Source organism: Plecotus auritus (assembly GCF_963455305.1).
Source record: "Plecotus auritus genome assembly, chromosome: 2".
Taxonomy (NCBI): Eukaryota; Metazoa; Chordata; class Mammalia; order Chiroptera; family Vespertilionidae; genus Plecotus; species Plecotus auritus.
In genome coordinates this window covers 166,845,036-166,871,501 of record NC_137771.1, presented here as the reverse complement: position 1 = coordinate 166,871,501, position 26,466 = coordinate 166,845,036, and the positions used below count along the sequence as shown (strand labels likewise).

Below are 26,466 nucleotides of genomic sequence, written 5' to 3'. Positions count from 1 at the left end.
AAACATCAAAGTGAGAGGAACATTTTGATTGGTTGCCTCCTGCATGAGCCCTGACCTGGGCCCCAGCCAGGGAGGAGCCTGCAACCTAGGCACATACCCTTGATCAGAATCGAACCGGACCCTGTGGTCGGCAAGCCTAGGCATAATCCACTGAGTCAAACTGGTTAGGGCAGGACATGACATTTTTTAGCCCTCCAGCAGCGGACCTTCCCTTTTTTTCTCCAGGAGCATAGTGGAAAAACCCTAGATCACCTTTTTGGATTCTTATACCCAAGTTACTAAGAATATTACCAATGGCAAACAGGGAGCTTAGCCAATGAGCGGTCAGAAAAGGTATTTCCTCTGTAGTTCACACCAATCACCTCTGATTTTTGGCTCTGCCCCTGCCAAGGCCTAAAGCCTCAGGGATTGGGCAGAGGCCCCCAGCTCCCTCCCATCGCCAGCACCACCCCTGCCAAGGCCTAAAGCCTCAGGGCCTGGACAGGGGACCCCCAGCTCCCTCCGATCACCTGATCGCCCGGCTCCGCCCCTGCCCAGGCCCCAAGCCTCTGGCCGGGGCTTGGGGCCTGGGCAGGGGACCCCCAGCTCCCTCGGATCACCCGATCACCCGGCTCCACCCTTGCCCAGGAGCCCCCTGGCTCAGGCCCTTCCCAGGTTGCTCAGGACCCATGGGGGCCTACCTTGGAGTGACCTGGGTACTGAGAAAGTTCCAGGGACTCAGGCTGCTGGGTGTCTATGTATGCAAATTAACCTCCATCTTTGTTGGGTTAATTTGTATACTCACTCTGATTGGCTGTGAGCATAGCAGAGGTACGGTCAATTTACATGTTTGTCTATTATTAGGTATGATGATATATATATATAAAATTTTATATATATATATATAAAATTTTTTTTAAAAGTGGGCAGAGGACCTGAAAATACATCTCTCCCAAGAGGACATACAAACAGCCAATAGATATATGAAAAGATGTTCAACCTACTAGCAATTAGGGAAATGCAAATCAAAACTACAATGAGATACCACCTCACATCACTTAGTGTGGTCACTATCAACATGACAAGCAATAACAAGTGTTGGAGAGATTGTGGAGAAAAGGGAACCCTTATTCACTGCTTGTGAGGATGTAGACAGGTACAAACACTATGCAAAGCAATCTGGTGACTCCTCAAAAAATTAAGAATAGACCCAACAGCCAAAACCGGTTTGGCTCAGTGGATAGAGCGTCGGCCTGCGGACTGAAAGGTCCCAGGTTCAATTCCAGTCAAGGGCATGTACCTTGGTTGCGGGCACATCCTCAGTGGGAGGTGTGCAGGAGGCAGCTGATCGATGTTTCTCTCTCATCGATGTTTCTAGCTCTCTATCCCTCTCCCTTCCTCTCTGTGAAATATCAATAAAATATATTAAAAAAAAAAAAAAAAAGAATAGACCCAACAACCCACCTCCTGGGTATACATTGGAAAAAGTAGAAAACATGCATTCGCAAAGATATATGCATCCCTATGTTCATTGCAGCATTATTCACAGTGGCCAAGACATGGAAACAACCAAAGTGTCCCACAGTAGAGAACTGGATAAGAAGATGTGGTACATATACACAATAGAACACTACTCAGCCATAAGGATGAAAAATTGCCATTTGCAATAACATGTATGGACCTTGAGAATATTACGCTAAGTGAAATAAGTCAATCAGAAAAAGCTAAGAACCATATGATTTTACTCATATGTGGGACATAAAACTGAAATTTGTGAACACAAACAGCAGTGTGGTGATTCCCAGAAAGAATGAAATGAGGGGTGAAGGAGGTTCTAATATATTGTGATGGGAGAAGACTTGACTTTGGGTGGTGGGCACACAGTGTAATATACAGATCTTGTAATGTAGAAACCCACACCTGAAATCTATATGATCATATTAACCAATGCCACCCCAATAAATTTAGTAAGAAAAGAAAATCCTATATAATAAAAGCCTAATATGCTAAGTGACTGGTCGGCCATTCAACCAAAGTGTAATATGCTAATGATATCCGAAGGCCGCTCAACTGCTCGCTATGACGTGCACTGAGCACCAGGGGGCAGACGCTCCGACTGGTAGGTTAGCTTGCTGCTGGGACTGAGCGAAACGGGCCCTGGCTGGCCGCGTCCATCCCCAGCCCCGATCGTGCACTGGTGGGGTCCCTCAGGCTGGCCTGTGCCCTCTTGCAATCCGGGACCCCTCGGGGATGTCGGAGAGCTGGTTTTGGCCCAATCCCGCAGGCCAGGCTAAGGGACCCCACTGGTGCACAAATTAGTGCACTGGGCCTCTAGTAAATAAATAAAATACAATGCCCTAAGTGCCAGGACATTGTGCTACATTTTACATACATCATTTCATTTAACATCCATTTTGAGTTAGAAACTCTCATATTTGACAGATGAGAACACTGAGACAAAGTAAAATGGCTTTCCTACAGTCCCAGGGCTCTGAAGCCACATGACTGCTATTCCAAGCCAGTGGTCTTCTTCCAGAGGCAACTGTTTTAGCCAACACACTAGCTGCTTCACAAAGTATTTTCAAAGTAGGAACTATGAGGTCTAACACTAAAACAAAGCACTAGCAATTTTTTCCCTTTGATACAGTTAGTTCAGTCATTTCGCCCCCTCATTGAGTAAAAGTTACAATCCATAGAATAGCTTCCTTCTGAGGCAGCAAGCTTCTGGAGTATAGAGGCTGTGTATCTATACTAAATAACTTTCATAATATAGCATAGACACTTTGTCAGCAATACTGAGAAACAAAATTGGGCTGTTTCTTTAATAATGCTTATTTACTTTTTGTGAAATTTATCCTTTCTTTCAAGTGACATAGAAATCATTTTTTTAAATTGTTTATTAAAACAAAACACTGCACCCTGGTTGGTGTGGCTCTATTGGTTGGAACATGATTCCATACACTGAAAAGTCTCAGGTTCCAGTTTAGGCACATACCTAGATTGCAGGTTCAGTCCCTGGTCGGGGCACACATGGGAGGCAACTGATCAATGTTTCTCTTACATCAATGTTTCTCTCTCTCTAAAAATCAATGAAACTTAAATCATTTCATTTAACATCCATTTTGTTTTGATTTAATCCTTATCTTCAGGCAAGGATTAAAGAAAATCAAAAGCCAAACACTACTACAAATTTAGGCCCATACTGTTACTAGGACCTAAAGGTACTAAGGTTTCACAGACAATTTGCCTTACCTGATTCTTTTCTCTCCTCCTAGAGATTCCAGAATACACTTTTAAAGAGCTACAAGAATACATATACAACCTATAGATTCAACTTTAATCTTTTGAGAAATTTTTAATTTATTGTTGTAAAATTCAGGAAAAAGATCTATTGATCGATCAATATAGATATGTCAAATACATATACTAACCAATACAAATATATGTATGTATTTAAATTTAAGGATAAATAAAGTGAGAGTACAACAGCCCAATTTTTGGTTTTAAAAAAAGGTAAGAGTAAGTCACTGCCTTTATAGGTGCTCGTGCTTACACCTGTCATCAGCTACCCAAGGAGTAGCCTGACTACTGGCATGCAATGGGCATGGCAACACAGCTCCCTTCAACTCTCCAATGAGTTTCAGGTCCAGAACATTTTCAGTCCTTGTCTTGTTTATCTGTTGATGAGGGGTTTCTAGGAAGATTTAGCAGTGTTTCAATTTTCTCAATATCATCCTTGGGTTGATTTTTCTGTAGGCTACTTTCAATTTCTTCAGGGAGGAGCTCAGTAATTTGTAGTCTGGCTTTCCTATAATCAAAGAATGAAAAGGATATATCAAGTACTGTTCTGCTTCTTTAGTTCATAGAACTATTTTTTAAAATATAGCACTTGTCTTATTCTCCCTGCAACTTATGAGCAAACACTGTTCCTTGCACTTCAAATACAATGGCCTTCTTCTCTCTCTAACCTGTTTCACTCACAAGCCAACTAGAATTCACGCATTACCAAGATGAATATTGCTGCTGTGTCAGCAGAATTCTTAGAGGAACAACATGCAGGAGCTGAAGCACCCTAGCGAAGGTGTGAGCCTTGCAACCTGGCTGTCCTCTTGCCCTCAGGGTCAGGGTACATGAGTCCCCTGCCACTCTGTTAAACTCTCTATTGCCAGGCCTTTCAGAAACTGCACAGAGTTGTAACAATGGTAATCCTGGTATAGAAAAATCAGATGGGACAACACTATAGATGTATATATATGAGGAATTAAAATCCAATTTCCAAATAACAGATCAGTTATTATTCTAAACCAAGCATTACTGTCTTCCTTTCTTTAAGTGATTATCAGGGTCACCTATGACTTTCTTTTCAACTCTTTACAATCACACTTGACCATTTCTTCTTCCATATGTCTGTAGCTAGTGTTCTACATTTTCTACTCACGACGGCAATTTTTTAGACTCGCACTTTGTTTGATTCCCCTAGAGAGGTAGACAAAGATTTTTAACTATTTATTAGATTACTACTACTCAGAAATATATATATTTATATACTATACATTTTTGTTACTATTCCCTTCTGCCAAAGCATTCTTTCATTATGATAATTAATAGTTTTTGTTTTTACCCATTATTGAGGTTTTTCATTTCTGAATAACTGATCAACTTCTCTAATTTTCTTTTTTTATTGTAATAAAATTATTTGTTCATATTTTTCCAAATGCTAATTCTTCCATACTTCATATATCAGATTCAAATAGCCAATATAGGAGGAACCAAGATGGCAGCATAAGTAAACACCTATACTTGCTGCCTCTCACAACCACATCAAAATTAAAACTAAAAGGCAGAACAACTACCACCCAGAACAGCAGGAAAGCTGGCTGAGTGGAAGTTCCACAACTAGAGAGGTGAAGAAAGCGCAGTGAGACTGGTAAGAGGCGCGGAGGTGCAGAAAGTGCTGGTACCTGGATGTGCTGCTCTTTTAATCGGGAGGGACATAGAAGCTCCGCTTGCTCTGAACTCCAGTTCCGGGCAAGACTCTGGGGGACCCAGACACATAGAGGGAGAAACTGGACTGTCTGGCATCAGGACAGGAACACGAGGGCGGCTTTCTCTCAGAGGTGCTCACAGCGACCATTGTTCCTGCACAGAGGCACCGGGCACAGAGACCTGGGGACTTCTCCGGTTCAGGGCAGCCACTGCTGTTTGCTCTGCCCTAGTGATTCCCGGAGAACCCATCCCACCCAATTTACAACCCCACCCAAGCTGTGTGCATCAGCTTTTGCATATGAATGGCCTGTCCTTTCTCCGCCTAAAACCTGTCAAAATGCAGCTGGGTCAGAGAGCTCCAGAACTTCCAAAAGAAGGCCCAAAGCTGGGCAGCAGCAGCCTGCCTTGCCTCACAGCTGGGCCTCGTCTGAGCACTTCCAAACCCCATACAAAGAGGAGGAATCTGCAGCTGTCTCTGTAGCTCCTGCTGGGCGGCCCCAGACAGTGGCTGACCTTGCACCTCCCTGGAGATCCAAGAGCCAGTGTACCCAGTGGTCAGAGTGAGACCATACTGGATTACAACTCTTCACATCCATAAGTGACACACTCAAGGGGCAGAGTCAGTGAGCACCAAAGGCCCAATGAAGGAAGTCCTGCCCCATAAGGGTGTCTCCTGCGCAACAGATCTTTCAGCGTAGACACAGCTGGTCGACACAGCTGGTCATCACATCCAATTGGCCTGGAGGTCAATTCCTCCCAGTGATACCAACAGCAATCAAGGCTTAACTACAACAAGACTGTGCAAACAGCCCACAAAGGGGTGCACCAAGAGCATCCACCTCAGGTGACTGGGGAGGCTGTGCCACTGGGCCCTATAGGACACCTACCACACAAGGCCACTCTATCAACTCAAGGAGACTTAGCAGCTACCCAGTACATAGAAACAAACACAGGGAAGCTGCCAAAATGCGGAGACAAAGAAACAAGACACAAATGAAAGAAATGGATGAAAGAAAAATACCTGATATAGAGTTCAAAACCACAGTTATAAGGTTACTCAAGAATCTTTTAGAAACCTCTGAGAAATTTAGTGAGACCCTCAAGGATATGAAAAAGGACCAATCAGAAATTAAGCATACACTGACTGAAATAAAGAATAATATACAGAGATTCAAGAGCAGACGAGAGGATCCCAAGAATCAAGTCAAAGACTTGAAATACGAAGAAGCAAGAAACACTCAACCAGAAAAGCAAAAAGAAAAAAGAATCCAAAAATATGAAGATAGTGTAAGGAGCCTCTGGGACAACTTCAAGCGTACCAACATCCGAATTATGGGAGTGCCAGAAGAGAGAGAGCAAGATATTGAAAACCTATTAGAAGAAATAATGACAGAAAACTTCCCCCACCTGGTGAAAGAAATAGACTTACAAGTCCAGGAAGTGCAGAGAACCCCAAACAAGAGGAATCCAAAGAGGACCACACCAAGACACATCATAATTAAAATGCCAAGGGCAAAAGACAAAGAGAGAATCTTGAAAGCAGCAAGAGAAAAACAGTTAGTTACCTACAAGGGAGCATTCATATGACTGTCAGCTGATTTCTCAACAGAAACTATGCAGGCCAGAAGGGAGTGGCAAGAAATATACAAAGTGATGAATAGTAAGAACCTACAACAAAGATTACTCTACCCAGCAAAACTATCATTTAGAATTGAAGGTCAGACAAAGAGCTTCACAAACAAGAAAAAGCTACAGGAGTTCACCACCACCAAACCAGTATTATATGAAATGCTGAAGGGTATTCTCTAAGAAGAGGAAGAAGAAGAAAAAGGTAAAGATAAAAAATTATGAACAACCAAGTGACAACAGATACATATCTATTAACAAGTGAACCTAAAAATCAAATGAATAAAAAACTTGATGAACAGAACAGACTGGTGAATGTAATAGAATCAGTGGCATGGAAAGGAAGCAGACTGACAATTCTCGGGGGGAAGGGGTTTTGGGGGGGTGCGGGAAGAGGTTGAACAAAGAGCTTACACCTATGGACGAGGTCAGTGTGGGGGAGAGGCCTGGAGTGGGGTGGGAACTGGGTGAAGGGGAGCTATGGGGGGAAAAAAGAGGAACATCTGTAATAACCGGAACAATAAACATTTAAAAAAAAAACAAATAGCCAATATACTTTCCCTATCTTTCCAACTCCTTTCCCAAAGGTTCCTTTTTTAAAAAAGAAGGCTCTTATGATATCTAAGAACTAGAAATGAGGTAATGCTTTCAATTCTTCATAACATTAAATTTTATTTTGGTATTCAGAAGTTTAAGTGCTTTATTCTAGAACCTACATAACTGCATATCCCATTCACCCTCTTAGTATGGAGAAGAGAAAGGAACAAAACAAACATATATTGAATATTGTGGTATGATTCTGCCCCTAGAATGGCTGAGAAAACTGAGGACTTGAAGTTAAAAAAAACATCTAAGATCATAGACTAATTAGTAGTCTACCTAGAAACACTGTTTTCAAGGTTTCATTGTCTCCAAAAATCAATGCTTTTTCTCCTATCGCACCTAAGTCATTAAGATACTGTTGATTGACTAGTTATCAATAATAGGAAAGGAACAAAGGGAAGTCAGGCCAGGCATTATAGGTATGTCATTGGGCAGCTTCACCAGGAAGCTGCAATTTCATACTACCTGGGAGCCAACAAAGGGAAGACAGACACATGCCCAGTAAAGTTAAGGTGGCATAGGGAAGGTATGTCATTCACACCTGGGAACAGAAATCTTTGGCCAGAATGCGCATGGCCATAGCAAGCCCACAAAAATTTGGGAATATATAATCTCCTAAACAAAGGAATTCTCTCTCTTATTTCCTCTCTTGGCTTTCTAGCATTCGCCTGTGTTTCCTCCATAGACATGTGGCCCTGTGGACCCCACATGCAATGGATTGATGGACTGCAGCAGGGAAACACAAATTGAACTGGCCTGATACTGAATTGGACTGTGCAGACATGGAACAGAAACTCTGGAGACTGGTTTTGATTTTAGCTCTACTGAAGCCCAAGCTATACTTCTTCTATGACTGGATTAAGGGAAATGGGACTTTGGAAACTCAGGGGTTTAATTCCATGCTAATAAAAATCACTCATTCTCCTGTGCAAATCTCGGAAAATTCCTTTTCTCGGGATATTGCAAGAAATCCACCCCCACGAAGACCTGGTGGAGATGAAGACCCCCCACTTCCACCTGTAACATTAGGACAACAGATCTACAGAGATTAAGAATTCCCATGTCTGTGTATGTTTAGCAGAAATGGAAGTTGCAAATAAAAACCTGGGAAAAAATGACTGCTTATCTACTCAACTATCAATGCAGCAGGTGCAGCAAATGTCATCTTAGGTACCCAAGAAGCTGAACCCTGAGAACTATTTGTACAAGGAACACTAAATGGCAGCCTGTTATGTTGATCTTACAAAGTACCAGCATGAAGTCTGCTGTCTGTCTGACTACTGGCCCAGGGAATGACTACATGGAACCGATGAAAGTTTTCATCTTCCACAGTGGTATCCAGTCCATGTCCAGCCACCATGTCTACCTAATTCCTCTGCATCCACAGCAAGAAGCAGAATCTTTTAATGTGGAGACTGAACATGTTCTGCATTGTTTATAGATGTATGTGTACACTGGGATACCACCTTTTACATAAAGCCAAGTAAAGTTCACTCACTGCTGTGCATTTTCTTTATATAATTTCCTTGTGCAGTCGAAAATATAGAAAAGAAAAAACATGCAACCAAATGAAATTTACATTTTAACTTAAAAAAAAATGTATCTAAGGAATATCTTTGTCAGATTAAAAATAAAATTAGTGTCTTCCATTTTTCTAATCTCCTTAATTAAAAAGATGAAAAGACCAGGTAGGGTACAAGTTGAAGAACTCAGTAAAAATAAACTTTCCTTTGAGCTGAATGCTTTATGAAAATAGCACTATGAAAGGCCTAGTTTTAGCATGTTCCTTACCACTCTTCCAGTTTCAGCTCTTGGAGTATCTTTTTATCCTTCTGTTTTCTCTCCTGAATCGTCTCACCATAGTACTTCTGGAGTGCCATCAACAGACTTCCGACAGGAGTACTGAGGAAGAAGCAGAGGGGAAGCTTAGGAAAAACAAGCCATTAGATCAGGCAAGATGTAAGCATCTCTGCTAAGACACGAGCAACACTAACTGAGCCACTTGTTCACTGACAGGTACAGGAACATTTGACAATTAAAGTGTCCTTGTTGAATAAAGAAAAAAAAAAAAATCAAGGTAATTTCCTTCATGGTGTGAACAACAGAGAAAAACAATAACAGTAACTTCCTAAAAGTAAGTGATATAAATCTGGACTATAAATTAGCTATTTTTTTTAATGAAAAATTAACCAGGAAAATATATATTTGTGTCAAGCTCTAGTAAGCAGCTATATACTGAAGGTTCCTCAGAATAAAATCAATATCTGGAATGGTACCAGATCCTCTCAGGGGCAGGTATTTTTGGTTGGAGGAGGAATGCTACTAGCTTTTGGGGTTGAAGCCACCAAAACATCCTAAAATTCAAAAGTCCAGCACAAAAATCTCACCCACAATGCCAATAGTTATCTATTAAAAAACGGATTTACATAAAAATTATCACCGTAAGGAAGAGGGTTTCATTCTTGTTTTCTCAAAGAAAAGGAATTTTTTTTTTAACCAAAATGGCAGCATAGGTAAACGCCTGTACTCACCGTCTCCCATAACCACATCAAAATTACAACTAAAATACAGAACAACCATCATTCAGAACTGCCTGAAATTTAGCGGAATAGAAGTCCCACAACTAGAAAAGTAAAGAAGAAAGCACATTGGGATTGGTAGGATGGGCAGAAGCCTGGATGGGTTGGTTCAACACCTACATGTGGTGTGTTTTTTAATCAGGAGGAATATCTCGGCTGCAGAGACCTCCCGTGAGGAGCAAAGAGTCCCAGCCCCAACACCACACCCCTCAGCCCAGAGTTCCAATACTGGGAAGAGAAGTCCCCATAACTTCAGGCTGTAAAAACCGGGCTTGAGGTCAGGTGGGAACCAGGGGGAGAGGGGTAATAGGAGGAAAAAGGGAGACATCTGTAATACTTTCAACAATAAAGGGTTTTTTTTAATGTGTAAAAAGGAGTTTTTGGCTCTGATGTAACTTAAATTTACTCTGGATACAACTTAAGTAGGCTAATTTAAAAAATATTCTTGCTAGGTGGAAATGACCATTGACAGATGAATGATGAAAACATTAATAAAATGGAATGGTATGCAGCCTTAAATAAAGAGATACTGTCATATGCTATAACATGGATGAACTTCAAGGACATTACGTTAAGAAAAATAAGTCAGCCCTGCCTGGTTTGGCTCAGTGGATAGAGCATTAGTCTTCAGACTGAAAGGTCCCCGTCAAGGGCACATGCCCAGGTTGCAGGCTCGATTCCCCAGTAAGGGGCATACAGAAGGCAGCCAATCAATGATTCTCTCTCACTGATATATCTATCTTCCTCTCTCTCCCTTTCTCTCTGAAATCAATAAATACATCTATAATAATAAAAGGGTAATATGCTAACTAGACCAAACATCTTCTGGACATCATTCCAGATGTCCTTCCTGATGAAGCCAGGGCTGGAGGGAAGCCAGCCTGGGTCTTGGGCGCCAGAGGGAAGCTGGTGCTGGCAGCTGGGGGAAGGAAGTCCTACTCTTGCATGAATTTTCATGCAGTGGGCCTCTAGTCTTAATAATCATAATAATAAAAGCATAACATGCTAATTAGACAGGACGGCCAGACAACCTTCCGGACGACATTCCGGACAAAGCTGGGGCTCCAAGGGCTGAGGCAAGCCGCTGCAGCTGCAAGGGCCGAGCCCCGTGCACAAATGTCATGCATTGGGCCTCTAGTATACAGTATACATAAAAAGAAAAATAAGCCAGTTACAAAAAGACAGATATGATTACATTCATATGAAATATCTGAAGTGTTCAAAATCATAGAAACAGAAAACAGAAAGGTAGTTGCCAAGGGCTGAAGGGCAGGTAGAGGGATAATTAGTGTTTAATGGGTACTGACTTCCAGTTTTGCTAGTTTAAAAGTTCTAGAGATCTGTTGTATAACAATGTAAATATACTTAACACCTCTGAACTGTACGATTAAATATGGGTAAGATGGTAACTTGTTTTTTTTCCACAATGAAAATAGTTTAGTTTTGTTGCTAGCTTCAACAATTCTTATATTAAGAACCTGGTATATTAATAATACAACAAAAATGATGTCAGCAATGGATTATGAAATGCTAAATTTAAAAAAAAATGTAGTTAAAAAAAATGATCCATAAATCTACAGTGTTACCTCTTCCTGAAAAGGGGGTGGGAAAAGGGAGTGGGCAGAAGGAGGGGAAGGGAGAACCCTTCTATTCAAGTGAATGCCAACTAAAAAGAACAGAAGAAATGACAGAATAGCTAATGAATGTTTTGTCTTTGTAATAACTGATTACAGCATGGATCATTAAAAATCACTAGAAGTGGCTGAAAGCAGGCTATTCAGACTTTCACCCCCACGGAGTACTTAACCACAATGGGAAAAAGATACCTTTGCAGTAGAAAAATTTATTAGATATCCAATGTGCATGCAGAATTCTAAAAAGGCTCCCTAAATTATCCTACTCTGATACCACAACTGTGAATATGATATTATGCCCATGATTATATTACATTACATGGTAAATTGATTTCACAGACATAATGAAGGTTACTAATCAGTTGAATTTGAGTCTGTCAAAAAGTAGATTATCTGTGTGAACCCTTTCCAAGCAGAGTTTTCTCTGGCTAGTGTTAGAGTGGAAGTCAGAGAGATTTGAAGTATGAGAAGCATTCAATATGCTGGCTGCTAGTTTGAACATGGAGGGATATTGTGAGTTGGAATGTAAATGCCAATAGGGACTTCTGATTTACTGCCACAAGGGTTTTGTCAACAACCTGAATGGTTTGAAAACAGATTCTTCCACAGAGCCTCAAGATAAGAGCCTGCCTGGCCAATACCATGATTTTTTGCCTGTGAAACGTTTAGCAGAGAACTCATTCAAACCTACCCAAACTTCTGATCTATAGAACTATCCTATCTAATAAAAGAGTAATATGCAAATTGACCGTACCTCTGCTACACCCACAAGCCATGCCCACCAGCCAATCAGGAGCGAGTATGCAAATTAACCCAACCAAGATGGCTGCAGCCACAGAGCGAGCAGGAGGCTTGAGTTTCTCCGGCAATGGAGGAAGCCAAGCTTTCCACACACCCTGGCGGGCCTAGGCCTCCCTCAAGGCTACAAAGTTTCAATTACAGAAGATAAATAAATCCCAACAAAACTGGCAGCAGCCACGGAGCTGGAGAGAGCAGGAGGCTTGAGTTGCCCCTGGCAATGGAGGAAGCCAAGCTCCCACAGCCCTGGCCTGCCTTGGCCTCCACTTAAGGCTACAAAGTTTCAATTATAGAAGATAAATAAATCCCAACAAAAATGGCGGCAGCCACAGAGCTGGAGAGAGCAGGAGGCTTGAGTTGCCCCCGGCGATGGAGGAAGCCAAGCTTTCCCCACACCCTGGCCCGCCTAGGCCTCCACTCAAGGCTACAAAGTTTCAATTATAGAAGATAAATAAATCCCAACAAAAATGGCTGCGGCCATGGAGCAAGCAGGAATCTTGGCTCTGCTCAAGGCTAGAAAGTTTCAATTATAGAAGATAAATAAATCCCAGATACCAGGGCCTCCGCTTGGGTCGCCGGGAGGTGTGGCCGGCCTGCAAATCACCACAGGCCCCTCGCCCAGGCCACCCCATGCCCCAAGGGAACCCCCACCCTGATACGGGACACCCTTCAGGGCAAACCAGCTGGCCCCCACCCATGCACCAGGCCTCTATCCTATCTAATAAAAGAGTAATATGCAAATTGACCATCACTCCAACATACAAGATGGCTGCCCCCATGTGGTCAAAGATGGCTGCCCCCATGTGGACACAAGATGGCCACCACAAGATGGCCAGCAGGAGAGGGCAGTTGGGAGGGACCAGGCCTGCAAGGGAGGGCAGTTGTGGGCAATCAGGCCAGCAGGGGAGGGCAGTTGGGGGCGATCAAGCCTGCAGGGGAGGGCAGTTAGGAGTGACCAGGCCAGCAGAGGAGGGAAGTTGGGGGCGACTGGGCCTGCAGGGAAGGGCAGTTGTGGGGGACCCAGGCCTGCAGGGGAGAGCAGTTGGGGGGGGGACCCAGGCCTGCAGGGGAGAGCAGTTGGGGGGGACCAGGCCTGCAGGGGAGGGCAATTAGGGGTGACCAGGCCTGCAGGGGAGGGCAGTTAGGGGTGACCAGGCCTGCAGGAGAGGGAAGTTAGGGGCAAACAGGCTGGCAGGGGAGCAGTTAGGCATCAATCAGGCTGAAAGGGGAGTGGTTATGGAGTGATCAGGCTGGCAGGCAGAAGCGGTTAGGGGCAATCAGGAAGGCAGGCAGGCAAGCAGTTGGGAGCCAGCAGTCCTGGATTGTGAGAGGGATGTCCGATTGCCCATTTAGGCCCGATTCTACTGTGATCAGGCCTAAACGGGCAGTCGGACATCCCTCGAGGGGTCCCAGATTGGAGAGGATGCTGGCTGGGCTGAAGGACACACACACACCCCCAACCCTGTGCACGAATTTCGTGTACCGGGCATCTAGTGATATAATAAATGGAACTGTTCTACATTAAAGGAATCTGAAAAGACACAATTACTAAATGCAAAATACAACTGGATCCTGGGTTTTAAAAAATTTACATACACATATTATTGTAATAATGAAAGACTTTTGAATATAGAACCTATCTTAGATAACTGTATTGCATCAATGCTAAATTATTTAGTGTGATAATTGTACTGTGATATCACTGGACAATGTTCTTTTTTTTTAGGAAACAGCTCACTGGATAGAAGAATCTTCAGTGGATGTGATGTCATGCAAGCCAAGAAAAGACAGAGTTTCAAGACGGTGGAACTAGCCCTGGCTGGGTGGCTCTGTTGGTTGTGTTGTAGGCAGGTGGACAGACATGAGCAGAGCAAGGACGATAGGCCAGGTACAGAAGGTCGCAAGGGCGGAAAGTCCCAGGTGCCTAACAAAGGACAGTTGTAGGGTAGGACTTAGCCCCCAGGGTGACCTTTCTTTCCCTAGCATATCACTGGTCCTGCAGTTTGGACCCCCTAACCTTTCCTCCCTAGAGATAAGATCTAGGCCTCAGTTGTATTTCAGCTCCAGGCCCAGAAAAGCAACAAAACCAACCTCAGGACCAGCTGCATTGAATAATGACCCCCTGCCCTGGTGAAGACCAACCAATCTGTGGACACCTAGACCCTGAAAGGACACACTGGGAAACTGCTGAATATTCTATTATCTTCCCCTGGGACCTCCCCTAAAATCTCCACCCTTAAAACCCTTAGGATGGAGGGCCCAGTGCATTCTCCCTCCCAGGAGCAGGCCCCCTTGCCTTTCCCTTTCCCTTCTCCCTCCCCCTCTCTGCCTCAGGCATGTTACTATTGGCTGCCTCTCTCCCAAGCTCCAAGGGCCCTTCCTTTACCTCTATAACTTGTTTCTGAAGCCAAATTCTTCTAGGCATTACTTCTTCTTCCTCTGCGATTTACCAAATAAATGTTCTCTTACAGTTTGGGTCTTGGCTCTGAATTCTTTTCTAGGCAGAACCCAAGTACTGAGGTTGCTGAACTCAAGTTTGGTCTGACCACAAGGGTCAGAACCTGGTGCTGTTCCCACCACCTAAAACAGTGTCATCCTGTACACCAGGGGTGGGAATTCTTCCAAGGGCCACCTGGACATTTATAACATCACTCTCAGGCCATACAAAATTATAAACTTAAAAATCAGCCTGCTATATTTGGTCAAACATTTAACTAACTCACCCCTAATGCCTCAGCAGGGCCAGACCAAATGATTTCTCAGGCCTTATACAGCCCTTGGTCCAGACGTTCCCCACCTTTGCTGTACACCAAAAAGGTTTCCAGTTCCATTCCTGGTCAGGGCACATACCTAGGTTGTGGGTTCAATCCACAGTTGAGGCACATACAGGAGGCAACCGATCTCTCCCTCTCAATTCAATAAGAAACATATCCTACAGTGATGTGGAAAAAAGGGGCCACATGCTAACCTGACAAGCTCAGGGAATGCCTGTATGGTGGCTGTGCAAACTCAGAGACCTAAAGTAACCACAAAGGATGGTCTGAAATTAAAACTTTAAATAAAAGCAGTTTATGGAGGGTAGTCATGTCCTAGGCCAGTGGTCAGCAAACTGCGGTTCGCGAGCCACATGTGGCTCTTTGGCTCCTTGAGTGTGGCTCTTCCACAAAACACCACGTACGGGCGCGCACATACAGTGCGATTGAAACTTCGTGGCCCACGAGCAGAAGTTGGTTGGTTTTCGGCTCTCAAAAGAAATTTCAATCGTTGTACTGTTCATATTTGGCTCTGTTGACTAATGAGTTTGCTGACCACTGTCCTAGGCAGTTCCTTCCCTGACAAAGGTCAATCTTTACCTTAACTGAGCCTGTCTATTGTCTTGTTGTATCTACGATAACATTTCATTGGAATGTCAAAGTCACTTTCTTTTCTGGACCCCTGAAAGCACAGGCACCATTCTGTGGAGACCACAAATCCCCTCATTGTTACTGAGTTAATTGTTGGCTGTTAACTACCTTGTACCCACCTAAGTAAAAGAAGTATGTCTATCATTTTACTCTTTATCCAATCCCAGAGGTTTCCCCACTTTGCTTCCTCCCACCTCCCTAATCTATTACCAATGGATTTCATATAACCCACTTACGTCTCCTCTTTTGATTATAACGTATAAAACAGGGTGCAATACTGCCATTCTCCGGAGCATTATCTCTATCCGTTGAGATTCTGCTTCCCGGCATTTGTCGACAGTTTGGCTCTAACTCACAGAAATTCTTCACAGGTGTGAATGTTCCTTATGTTGACAGTGAGGATAAAAAAAAAAGATGGTGGAACTAGAAAACAGTGCTGGATACGACCACGAGATTAAAGAGAATGAGAGCCGAGAAAGGTCACTAGATTTGGTGAGCAAATGTGGACTAGTAACTGTGGACAGTCGGAGAGGGCTACTGGTGAAAATAAAGGTGCCTGCGTAGGCGGAAGACCTCACCATCTCCCGCCCTTAGATGGTACTGATGTGGAAATTTCTGCCAGGTCAATTCAGTTCAACCAGTATCTGATGGTCACAGCATGTGGCTAATCAGGGACACCAAAGCCTTGTTCTCAAGCGGCTTCCAAGTTAATTGGGCATACCAGTATTCAAATATGAAGGTAACCAGAGAACACAGACTGAAGGGGGAAACACTAAGGCACTGGCCTCTTCCCTCCCGTTCCACTTCTTCCTCTGACCTGCCACCTTTCCTCTGCTGCTGGTCAGGTGAGGACAAACAGAAATCCTCTGATGGATTAACCTCAGGCTGAAGTGCCCATTGCCAGAAAACCATTCAGCTGACTATTATATAGTATAATTATACCACATTTTGTTTATTTATTGTCACTGAACAATATTCTTATCCTGGGAGATATACACGGATGTATTTAGGGGTGCAGAATTATGAGGTCTCATATGGTTTAATTGAAAAGGAAATATACATACATCCACATATATACAGAGAGATGGACAACAAATATGGCAAAATGTTAACAATTGGTGAATTCAAGTGAAAGGGTATATGGGTGTTCAATGTACTAATTCATTCAATGTACTTTATTGTAAGTTCAGAATTTTTCAAAGTAAAAAGTAAGACATTTTTAAAAATTAATTAAACTAAACAAACAAAACCGAAATTTTTTTAAATAGAATATGCTTAACTTTCTTATTCCTTTTTCCTGCTCCTTATAAGGACCTTTGTTCAAACTATAAATAGTTTCAGATGTTCGTGATATTTAAAGTTTTCACCCAATGAAAACTGGAAGTAAATGAATAATTGGGGTAGAATTATAATTGCACAGTCAAAGCTACTACCAACACAAGACTAGAGATCTTTGTTCTTTAGAAATGAATAAGATGTTTAACAGGCCAGTCATTAATGAAAGTTGTGTTAATTAGAATCAAACCATGTTAACACTTACCCTAGCAAGGCGCCAATTATGCCACCAGCTACGAAGCCAGGCAGGCCTAAATTTATTCTAAAAAGGCTTCCTGTGACAGCTATTTAAACAAACACAGAAAACAAACACAGAAAAACAGCATTATTAAGTCATCTTTAAGCATCAGAATTCTATTTTAAAATTATCCTTCTATAAAAAGGGCGTAAATACCTATAGTAAGCTTTCTGAGCCCAACATTAATATACTACTACAACCTAGATTTTCTGAGTCTAAAATGCCAATATAGCTAGCGTCTCTTCTATTCTACAGGTTCAAAGGAAGAAATGTTCAGTTTACAAAATGAATTCCTCAGGGTGTTCTATGGATCCAACCTCTTCTCATTTTGCTTCATTTTTGTCTGCCTCCCCCTTAAAAATCTGTAATCTCTTCACTTCCACCTTTCATTTCTTCCTTCTTCAAGGAAAGCTTTCCCCAAATAAACAAAAACCCCTGCAGCTTATGCCTTCCCCTACACACCTCTCAGGCAGGCCTGAAACCTCTCAGGCAGGCCTGAAAACGTGCATCTGGCTTACAATGCCACCTGGTGGCCGCTACACATGTACTGTTTTCTTCCCACTAGGATTGTACATCCAAAATGGTCATTCATTTTCCCCTTTTACTATGGACAACACATCTAATGGCATCTGAGGTGACAACGTTTTTAAATATAACACTTGAGTCCTAGCAGGTTTAGCTTAGTGGGTAGAGCATCGGCCTGTGGACTGAAGGGTCCCCGGTTCGATTCCCGTCAAGGGCAAATGCCCAATTTGAGGTAGCCAATCAATGATTCTCTCTATCATTGATGTTTCTATCTCTTTCTCCCTCTCCCTTACTCTCTGAAATCAATAAAAATACATTTTTTTAAAAAAGGAAAGAAAGACAGGTTAAGTAGGGGCTGAACAAAATTAGTTCTGTGAGTGGGGAAAGGTGGGTTCAAGAAGAGGGACCAGCCCTAGCTGGTTTGGCTCAGTGGATAGAGCGTCAGGCTGCAGACCAAGGGGTCCCAGGTTCGATTTTGGTCCAGGGCACGTACCTCGGTTGCAGGCTTCTCCCAGGCCCAGGCCCTGGTTGGGGTGCATGCAGGAGGCAACCAATGTGTTTCTCTCACGTTGATGTTTCTCTCTGTGTTTCCCTCTCTCTTTCACTCTCCCTAAAAATCAATGAAAAAATATCCTCGAGTGAGGATTAACAAAACATAAATAAATAAGAGAGACCAATACATGTAAAGCAAGTATATGCTGGGCTAAGGAAACCCAAGTAGATTCATAAGGCTGAAGCAATAGTGGTGCATTGGGCCAGATCAAGAATCAACATTACAGTGATAAAAAACTGTGGAAGAATCTCAAGCAGAAAAGTATTATAATCATATTCATATTTTAAAACTAAGACAACAGAGGAGGTGGAATGACAAGAGTAGAAATAGGGAAAACCTAATAGCAACAGTAGGGACAAAGAGAAGGTGAGAGAGTCCATATATATTTAAGGAATATAAATGATAGGACTAGAAGTTTGGAAAGAAATAAAGGGAAGAACCATCATTACTTGGTTTCCACTTTTGGAATTTAACAGGGAACATAACAGAAGAACCAAGTATGGAAGTGGGGGGAGGAAGACAAGAGTTTGGTTGCAATATAAACATTTGAGCCTATAGAACATGTAAAATTGTTCACCAGTTCAAAAAGGGCAAGTCCTAGCAGCTTCAATGCTATTAATGTCTATTTCTAATTTCATATTTAAAATTTTTTCATTAAAATGTTAAGTTCAGCCCTAGCCAGTTTGGATAGAGTGGTGGCCTGTGGACTGAAGGGTCCAGGGTTTGATTCCAGTCAAGGGCACATGCCCAGGTTGCGGGTTCAATCCCCGATATGGGACATGCAGGAGGCAGCCAATCAATGATTCTCTCTCATCATTGATGTTTCTCTCTCTCTGAAATTAATAAAAAAATATATTTAAAAAATGTTAAGTTCAAAGTATATATACATGTGTTTGTCTGTGCATGTATAGGACACATAGAGAATGAGAGAGTACACCCAAAATAGAGCACAAATGATAGAGTAAATGGGCTAAAATATTAATAGCTGAGTCCTATACTAAAGGGTACTGATCAAGGTGTTCCTTGAATCATTTTTATTTTTGTAATTTTCTGTAACTTTGAAATTATCTATCTATATATATAAAAGCCTAAGTGACCGAACGACTGGTTGCTATGACACGCACTGACCACCAGGGGCAGACTGCCTCCTGGTGGTCAGTGTGCTCCCACAGCCAACCTCCCATGGCTGGCCAAACTCCCACGGTCCCTCCCCCTGGCTGGCTGGCCCTGATTGGCCCCAATCAGCCCCGATCAGGATTGGGCGAGATGGCCCTGATCACATGCCAGGCTGAGGGACCCCACCCCTGCACGAATTCGTGCACTGGGCCTCTAGTATCCAAATAAAAAGAAAAAAATGTTAAGTGCAATATATGTGGGTTTTTGTATATGAGAGAATGTACATTAAGTTAGTGTCTGGGTATATATGGCAGTTAACTTCATCTACACTTCTGAAAATAATACTTTAATACAGTAAACCCTCCCTATCACAGTTCCACATCTATGGAGTCAATCAACTGCAGATTAAAAATATTTGGGGGGGAAAAAATCCTAGGAAATTCACAAAAGCAAAACTTGAGTTTGCCACACACGGAGCACTAAGTTGAATCCACATGAATGAAGTGATGTGCAGGCATACCCTGCAGCCTTATATGCAAACACTGCGTCATTTTACATAAGGGACTTGAACATTTTCAGATTTTGGTATTCATGGGAAGGGGGGAACCTCAGGAGGATAATGTCCTGGAATCAATCCCACACAGGTACCAAGGGATGGTTGTACTTTTGTTGTTGTTGTAATTATCTACCAGAGATATAGAGCTTTAAAATAAAATCCAAACTCTTACCATGAAAAATCTGGCCCCTTTCTACTGTACCTCACCAATTTCATCTCAAGCCACTCTTACCCTCATTCACTATGTTCCAGTCATATTACCCTGCTTCTGAGAAACATTCCCTCTGCCTAGGCTACACTTCTTCGTAAGTCTTGCTCCTTCCCATTCTTAAGGTTTCAGCTTATGTCACTTCCTCAGAAAGGCCTTCTCTGATCACCCTGTCCACTTTAGATCCCACTGCCCCACCTATTTGGTACTTTCCATCGTAACAACCTGTTTTTCCCATATACATTAGACTGTAACACTCCATGAAAGCTAAGACCTTGTCTGTTTTGTTCACCAAGTATACCAAGGAATAAGCCCAATACTCTCTATACTAGTACATTATGCATGAATGTTGAATAAGCCAACTAAAGAATTCAGCAGCTATGACTTATATGCCCTTACATATTTCCCAAACCATATTTGAGATTGAAAAACATAAACAAGAACAAAAATGTCTTACCTCCTGCGATGATAAAATGGCTTAGGGCATTTTTGTCTCGGTATACATTTAGACCAGTGTTCACTGTGCTGGGAGACGACAGGAAGAGGAAAACAAAATTTGAAGCATAACCCATTTACCTTCTGGAATGCAACTTTCACTAAAGAGATCTGTATTATTTTAGAAGAGCCTATTATATCCATCCCTAGTCCCAGTCTAGGTCCTTAAATGTGTTTCAGATTGCTAATGTATCTATGGGTTTTTAGTTGTACTTTCTTCCGCTGAAGAAGGAACCAAATTTTGGGAATAAATATTCACTTAAAAATAGAAACATAAGGAAGAGTTTTGCAGAATTTCTCTTATTAAGAAACCTTGTATCTATTTTGATACTAGTTGGTACACCTCCATTCATCAATGGGAAAACTACAACTGGACCAATCTTTTACATAGATAGGTAGCAGTTCTTGAGGGAAAGGTATTATGAATCACTTTCATATCGGTGTTCAGTTTTCATAATCCCACTTAAAAGATGTGCTGATAAAAGAATACCAAGACCCTTTGTCACAATTCAGAGAACTTACTTGAATATAGTCACAAACACTGCAGTTCTCCAGCTCCAGCGCCAGCCATATCGGATGAAGCCTCGCGTGGCAGCACGATGTGCAGATTGCTAAAGTTAATAAAAAGGCTGTGAGGTTCCAAGACACCTTGATACTTTCCTTATTCTAAAACTGTGGTGGAGGAATGTCAGCTATGGATTAGACAGGGACATCTAAACAGAAACAATAGAAAATCTGTAGAAATTCAGTATTGTAGCTTAACACAATAAGTGCCCTGTCAGTCACCAGTGACTGACACTATACTTTCCATCTGGAAGACACTATACTTTCCATCTGGAAGACAAAACAGGCTGGGTACTTAACATGTTAAGCAAAAGTCCCATGTGCATCCTATTCTATCAGGAGATAGAAAAGAAACTAAGAATTTGCCAGTGTCAACCAAGTAATCCATTAATTAAATATCACTGAGAATCTATATAGCAAACACCACGACAGCTATAAGATCAGTATTAGATATGATATGTCCCCATCATATCAGAGGCAGAAGGCAGCCTCTAGATGTTCCGCATTCACGATGATGTTTCAGTCTCTCTCTCCTCTAAAAATCCAATAAAATATTTAAATTTAAAAAAAGAAAATAGAACTATTGTGGTGATCTCTTCCAAAGATAAGTGGTCTGCCAGGCCATGTGTTTGCACATTAGCACTAGTACTTCCATTGTTACTAAGGATAGACTTTGTTTCTTTCCTCTGACATCCTAAACCCTCCCAACCTACCACCTAACTGAATAAGTGTAAAGTGAGTTGCTAAATTAGTGTGCCCTCAAATAATTTTAGAATACCAGTACCTACCACAGCATCAAACTGGTTATAATAAACTTCTGCTTGGCTCTGCTCAATGTAGCGCTGTTTAGCATGTATAAAAGCTGGTATTCCCCCATATGCCCAGCCAATGATGCCTCCTGTAATGGCTGCCTTACAAATATCCTCAAGTTCCTTTGAATTTCTCTGCCGTTCACTAAAACATCAACAACAACAAAAGTTTGGGATTAGTATATGTATGCTGCTCTCCAAAAGATAGTATGATCAGAATTATCCCAAAGGCTAACACAACCACATTTTAAATTATGGGCTGAACCAATTAAATCCTCTGATGCATTAAATAGTGCAGTTATAAGTAACTCAAATTTCAGCCAAAACTAATTTATGCTGTTAGAAATTAGGCTAGTGGTTGGTTACTCTTGGGAAGGTAGTGACTGAAAGGGGCACAAGGGGAGCTTCAGGGATGCTGGTAACAAGTCTCTTGGTGTTGGGTTTATAAAAACCCATTGATCAATATACTTATATATTTTTCTAGATGCATATTATACTCCATTAAAAAGGTTTTTGTGGTGGCTTTTTAAATATATTTTTATTGATTTCAGAAAAATGAGAGGGAGAGACAGAAACATCAATGAGAGAGAATCATTGATTGGCTACCTCCTGCCACTGGGGATCGAGCCTGGGTTGTGGGGATCGAACCGTGACCTCCTGGTTCATAGGTTGATGCTCAACCACTGAGCCACTCTGGCCAGGCTAAAAAGGTTTTGTTTGTTTTTTTAATATATTTTATTGATATTTTACAGAGAGGAAGGAAGAGAGATAGAGAGTTAGAAACATCGATGAGAGAGAAACATCGATCAGCTGCCTCCTGCACACCCCCTACTGGGGATGTGCCCGCAACCAAGATACATGCCCTTGACCGGAATCGAACCTGGGACCCTTCAGTCCGCAGGCCGACACTCTATCCACTGAGCCAAACCGGTTAGGGCTAAAAAGGTTTTTTTAAGGTGCTTTTATTTAATTACTATTACAACTCTACTATACCCCCTGGAAAGAGGAAAAATTTGAGTTGGATGTAGAGATCAGTATTTCCCTTTTTTAATTTTAAGCTAACTTTTAAAAATTACACACATATGGAATTTTAGGACAATGAATGCTAGAATGAAACCTTAGATGTATAAGAAAAAAAAATTAAAACCCTATCTTTTTTAATATTTCAGCTTTTATGACTGTTAAGTGACCTGCAGTCAGGTCACAAGCAATGTGAACCTTGGTTTCCTCATCCATGATGGAGGGGAGCATGAAAGTTACACTGGATTATGTTTCACATTTCTTTCAGCTCTAACATTCTATGGTTTATAAAGCTGATCAAAATAACCCTCCTCTGTTATATACTACATAGGCTCTATCGCAAGTATCTCAAGTAAATATTGGAAGGACCGACGAAGGAGAAAGGCTAACTCATCTTTAAAATAAATATGACGGCCAAAACCGGTTTGGCTCAGTGGATAGAGCGTGGGCCTGCGGACTGAAAGGTCCCAGGTTCAATTCCGGTCAAGGGCACGTAACTTGGTTGCGGGCACATCCCCAGTAGGAGGTGTGCAGGAGGCAGCTGATCGATGTTTCTCTCTCATCGATGTTTCTAACTCTCTATCCCTCTTCCTTCCTCTCTGTAAAAAATCAATAAAATATATTTTAAAAAAATAATAAAATAAAATAAATATGACGGCCCTAGCTGGTTTGGTTCAGTGGATAGAGCTGTCACCTGGTGGACCAAAAGGTCCTGGGTTCCATTTCGATCAAGGGCACTCAAGGGCACGTACCTTGGTGGCAGGCTCTTCCCCAGCCCACCCCTAGCTGGGGCTCCTGCAGGAGGCAACCAATCGACGTGTTTCTCTCACATCCATGTTTCTGTCTTTCCCTATCTCTTCCACTCTCCCTAAAAAAGTCAATGGAAAAATATCCTCAGGTTAAGATTAACAAAAAAACAAAAACAAATAAAAATGATGAGCCCAGTGGGAGTGGCTCAGTTGATTGCGTATCATTCTATGCACTGAAAGGTTGCCAGTTCCAGTCAGGGCACACATGGAGGGCTACTGATCAGTGTGTGTGCGTGTGTCTCCCTTCATCTCTCTAAGCATGTCCTCAGGTGAGGATTAAACAACAACAAAAAAGATGATAAAATCTAAACACAAATATAATTCTGCCAACTCCCTTGCCCCAACTACATACCTCTTAGCAACATAATAAAGCTTCAAAGTTAATTTAACCACTTAACACAGTGTAGTATTGTAAAGTACTTCATGAAATGGCAAACTTTTTACTATTAACTGATGAATAGATGAAATGAATCAAAGAATGAATGAAATATCCCGAGTTTTTCAGTAAAAGTAATTCAATTCAAAGGATTATATCTTATTCTGAAACTTTATTTGTTAAGCCAGCTAATACCTTTTATAAAATGATGACTCAAGTGGTGCTATTTTTACACATTCCTTATTTGGCAGAATAAAAATTTTACAACTCTCTGCCTATCTCTCCAACTTCCACCTTTTGGCGGGGAGGGGAGCTTACTGGTCATGAAATAGAGAAGTTTGGGATCAAGTGAAATCCAAAAAAGAATAGTGAAGTGGGATCCTGCAGATATGGGTTCCAGAGTGGATTATGACACTAATTAGTTTGGTCCCATTCTTCTAATCTGTAAAACCAGGATATTATACTAAAACTATATTCCCTTAATATGCCTATAAGCTGATTTATGAGTCTTACCCTTATCATTTGAAAGCTGTCCTGTCATCTACACAACTTCCAAATGGAAATGACAGGTTGCAAGCTGGAGGTGCAAATATTAGAAGCCCAAATCCCATTTAAAAATAAACCACACCACCCTGTGGTCCTTAGCCCCAGGATAACCCAATGTGGCAGGACACTTTCTCCGTAGCCCCGCCCCAGACCCTAAGCACGTTTACTCTTTGGCAAACAGCTCCCGGAGGCGGTCCCATCCAGACTCCAGGTGCTGGGGTTCTGGGACGTATGAAGAAGGTAGCTTCTGGTCCTCCACAAGGACCTCGGAATCGGCGGCTACAGAACTGGTGGCCACGGCTTCCGCAGCAAAGACCCTAGGGAAAGGACCCAGCGCCCAGAGGATGCTCCTCGGCGCCCGCGGCCGCTCCTCCATGGCCGTCCCCGAACCTGCGGACAGACACAAGCTTGGTGATCGGGACGCACGGCCCCTCGGAGACGCCGTGGGAGAACAGTCAGGATAACTGCAAGAATGAGAGGGTGAATACCCGTGCCTGGGTGCGAACTTATCCACGTCACAGGTCCTGACCATCGGTACCCGACCTCACTTTGGAGGTCCTTGGACACACGAGACAGGAAGTCCTGCCCCAACCAGGGCAAAGACCAAGGGGCGGGGCGACGGCGAAAACACTTCCGGTCGAAGGCGGGACGGAACTCAGTAGTCCGGAAGTGAGTTAGCGGCGAGTGGCCACGCTCAGCGCCTCTGGCCCCGCCTCCGGCCCCACCTCCCAGGGCTACAAGGGCCACACGTCCTCGGGTCTCCAGCAGGTTCCAGGCGGCAGATGCGGTCACAGACTGGCGTAATTTAGCGTAAACACCAGGAAACCCACCGAGATCAATAGGGAAGTGCAATATTCAATACAAGTGGAGCACGGAGAGAGGAATTTTGTGTAAATACAAGCCCAACCCCCGCTATCACGGCAGGAGAAGCCTCCTGGGCTAGGTCCATACATACTCCTACAAGTTCTTGTTTCCAGAAAGAACAGAGGCATTGAAGAGAAGTCAGATACGCTGAGATTTCCAGAACACTGTTTTGAATAGTCAGCTTTGGTAGTTCCTCACAAGATGATGCATCTTCCCCCCCGCCCCCCTTTTAGTTCCTATACCTACTGCTTCTCACAAGACATGACAGTTTCTGGAATTTCCAGCAGGTGTGCGTTTGATAGTCCAGCAATAATTTTCCATCAGCGCAGCCTCTGCTAACATATGCTTCAAAGTAAGTTTTTATTAAAATGCACGTCTTAAAACTAGTCTCATCTGGTTTGTGTACTTCCATTTAATCTTTGCTAGCAACCAAATATAATCTCTTATATTTACCAATCCCTGCACTTCCTTTATTCCTTTCTAGATGTAATTCAAAACTTCTACACCCCTTATTAAATAGAATTCTGGAATTTAATAGCTGGTGTATAGAGCAAGAGCAGAGCAGACTTTTTGGACACTTTTCCAGAATCCAGTGTGGGGTCACTGTCAGCCATGATGATATGTCAAGCATCATGATGCCCAGAACTGAGGTAATGGGGTGTAACAAGAATGCCCTTAGGGTGGTCCTGGAATGTCCCAAAACACAAGCCTGAACCCTCAGATAAGGACTTCATCTGGACACTGATATGAGTGGGACCGCCACCCACTGTGGGCTGTAAGAACTCAGAGCTTCCACCATTTGATTTGATGCTCAAGTTTGGCTATACCAGGAGTCACAGTTGG

General features: G+C 42.5%; 1 protein-coding gene across 3 annotated transcripts in view; it reads right to left on the bottom strand.

Moving 5' to 3' along the window:
* Positions 1 to 1,703: 1,703 nt before the first annotated feature.
* TIMMDC1 (translocase of inner mitochondrial membrane domain containing 1) overlaps positions 1,704 to 26,466 on the bottom strand; it is a 29,152-nt gene continuing 4,389 nt past the window's right edge. Inside the window, exons 1-8 of one of the 3 annotated variants that reach the window (XM_080658358.1) lie at positions 25,248 to 25,351; positions 24,927 to 25,149; positions 21,988 to 22,153; positions 21,158 to 21,246; positions 20,598 to 20,665; positions 17,150 to 17,228; positions 8,986 to 9,096; positions 1,704 to 3,787 (exon numbers count right to left, since the gene is read on the bottom strand). In XM_080658358.1, coding sequence (XP_080514484.1) covers positions 3,637 to 3,787; positions 8,986 to 9,096; positions 17,150 to 17,228; positions 20,598 to 20,665; positions 21,158 to 21,246; positions 21,988 to 22,153; positions 24,927 to 25,135 — 873 coding nt within the window. In that variant the 5' untranslated portion in view covers positions 25,136 to 25,149; positions 25,248 to 25,351 and the 3' untranslated portion in view covers positions 1,704 to 3,636. Of the gene's footprint in view, positions 3,788 to 8,985; positions 9,097 to 17,149; positions 17,229 to 20,597; positions 20,666 to 21,157; positions 21,247 to 21,987; positions 22,154 to 24,926; positions 25,150 to 25,247; positions 25,352 to 26,466 lie in introns of those variants that run through there. The other 2 variants (XM_080658356.1, XM_080658357.1) reach the window with 2 other exon arrangements.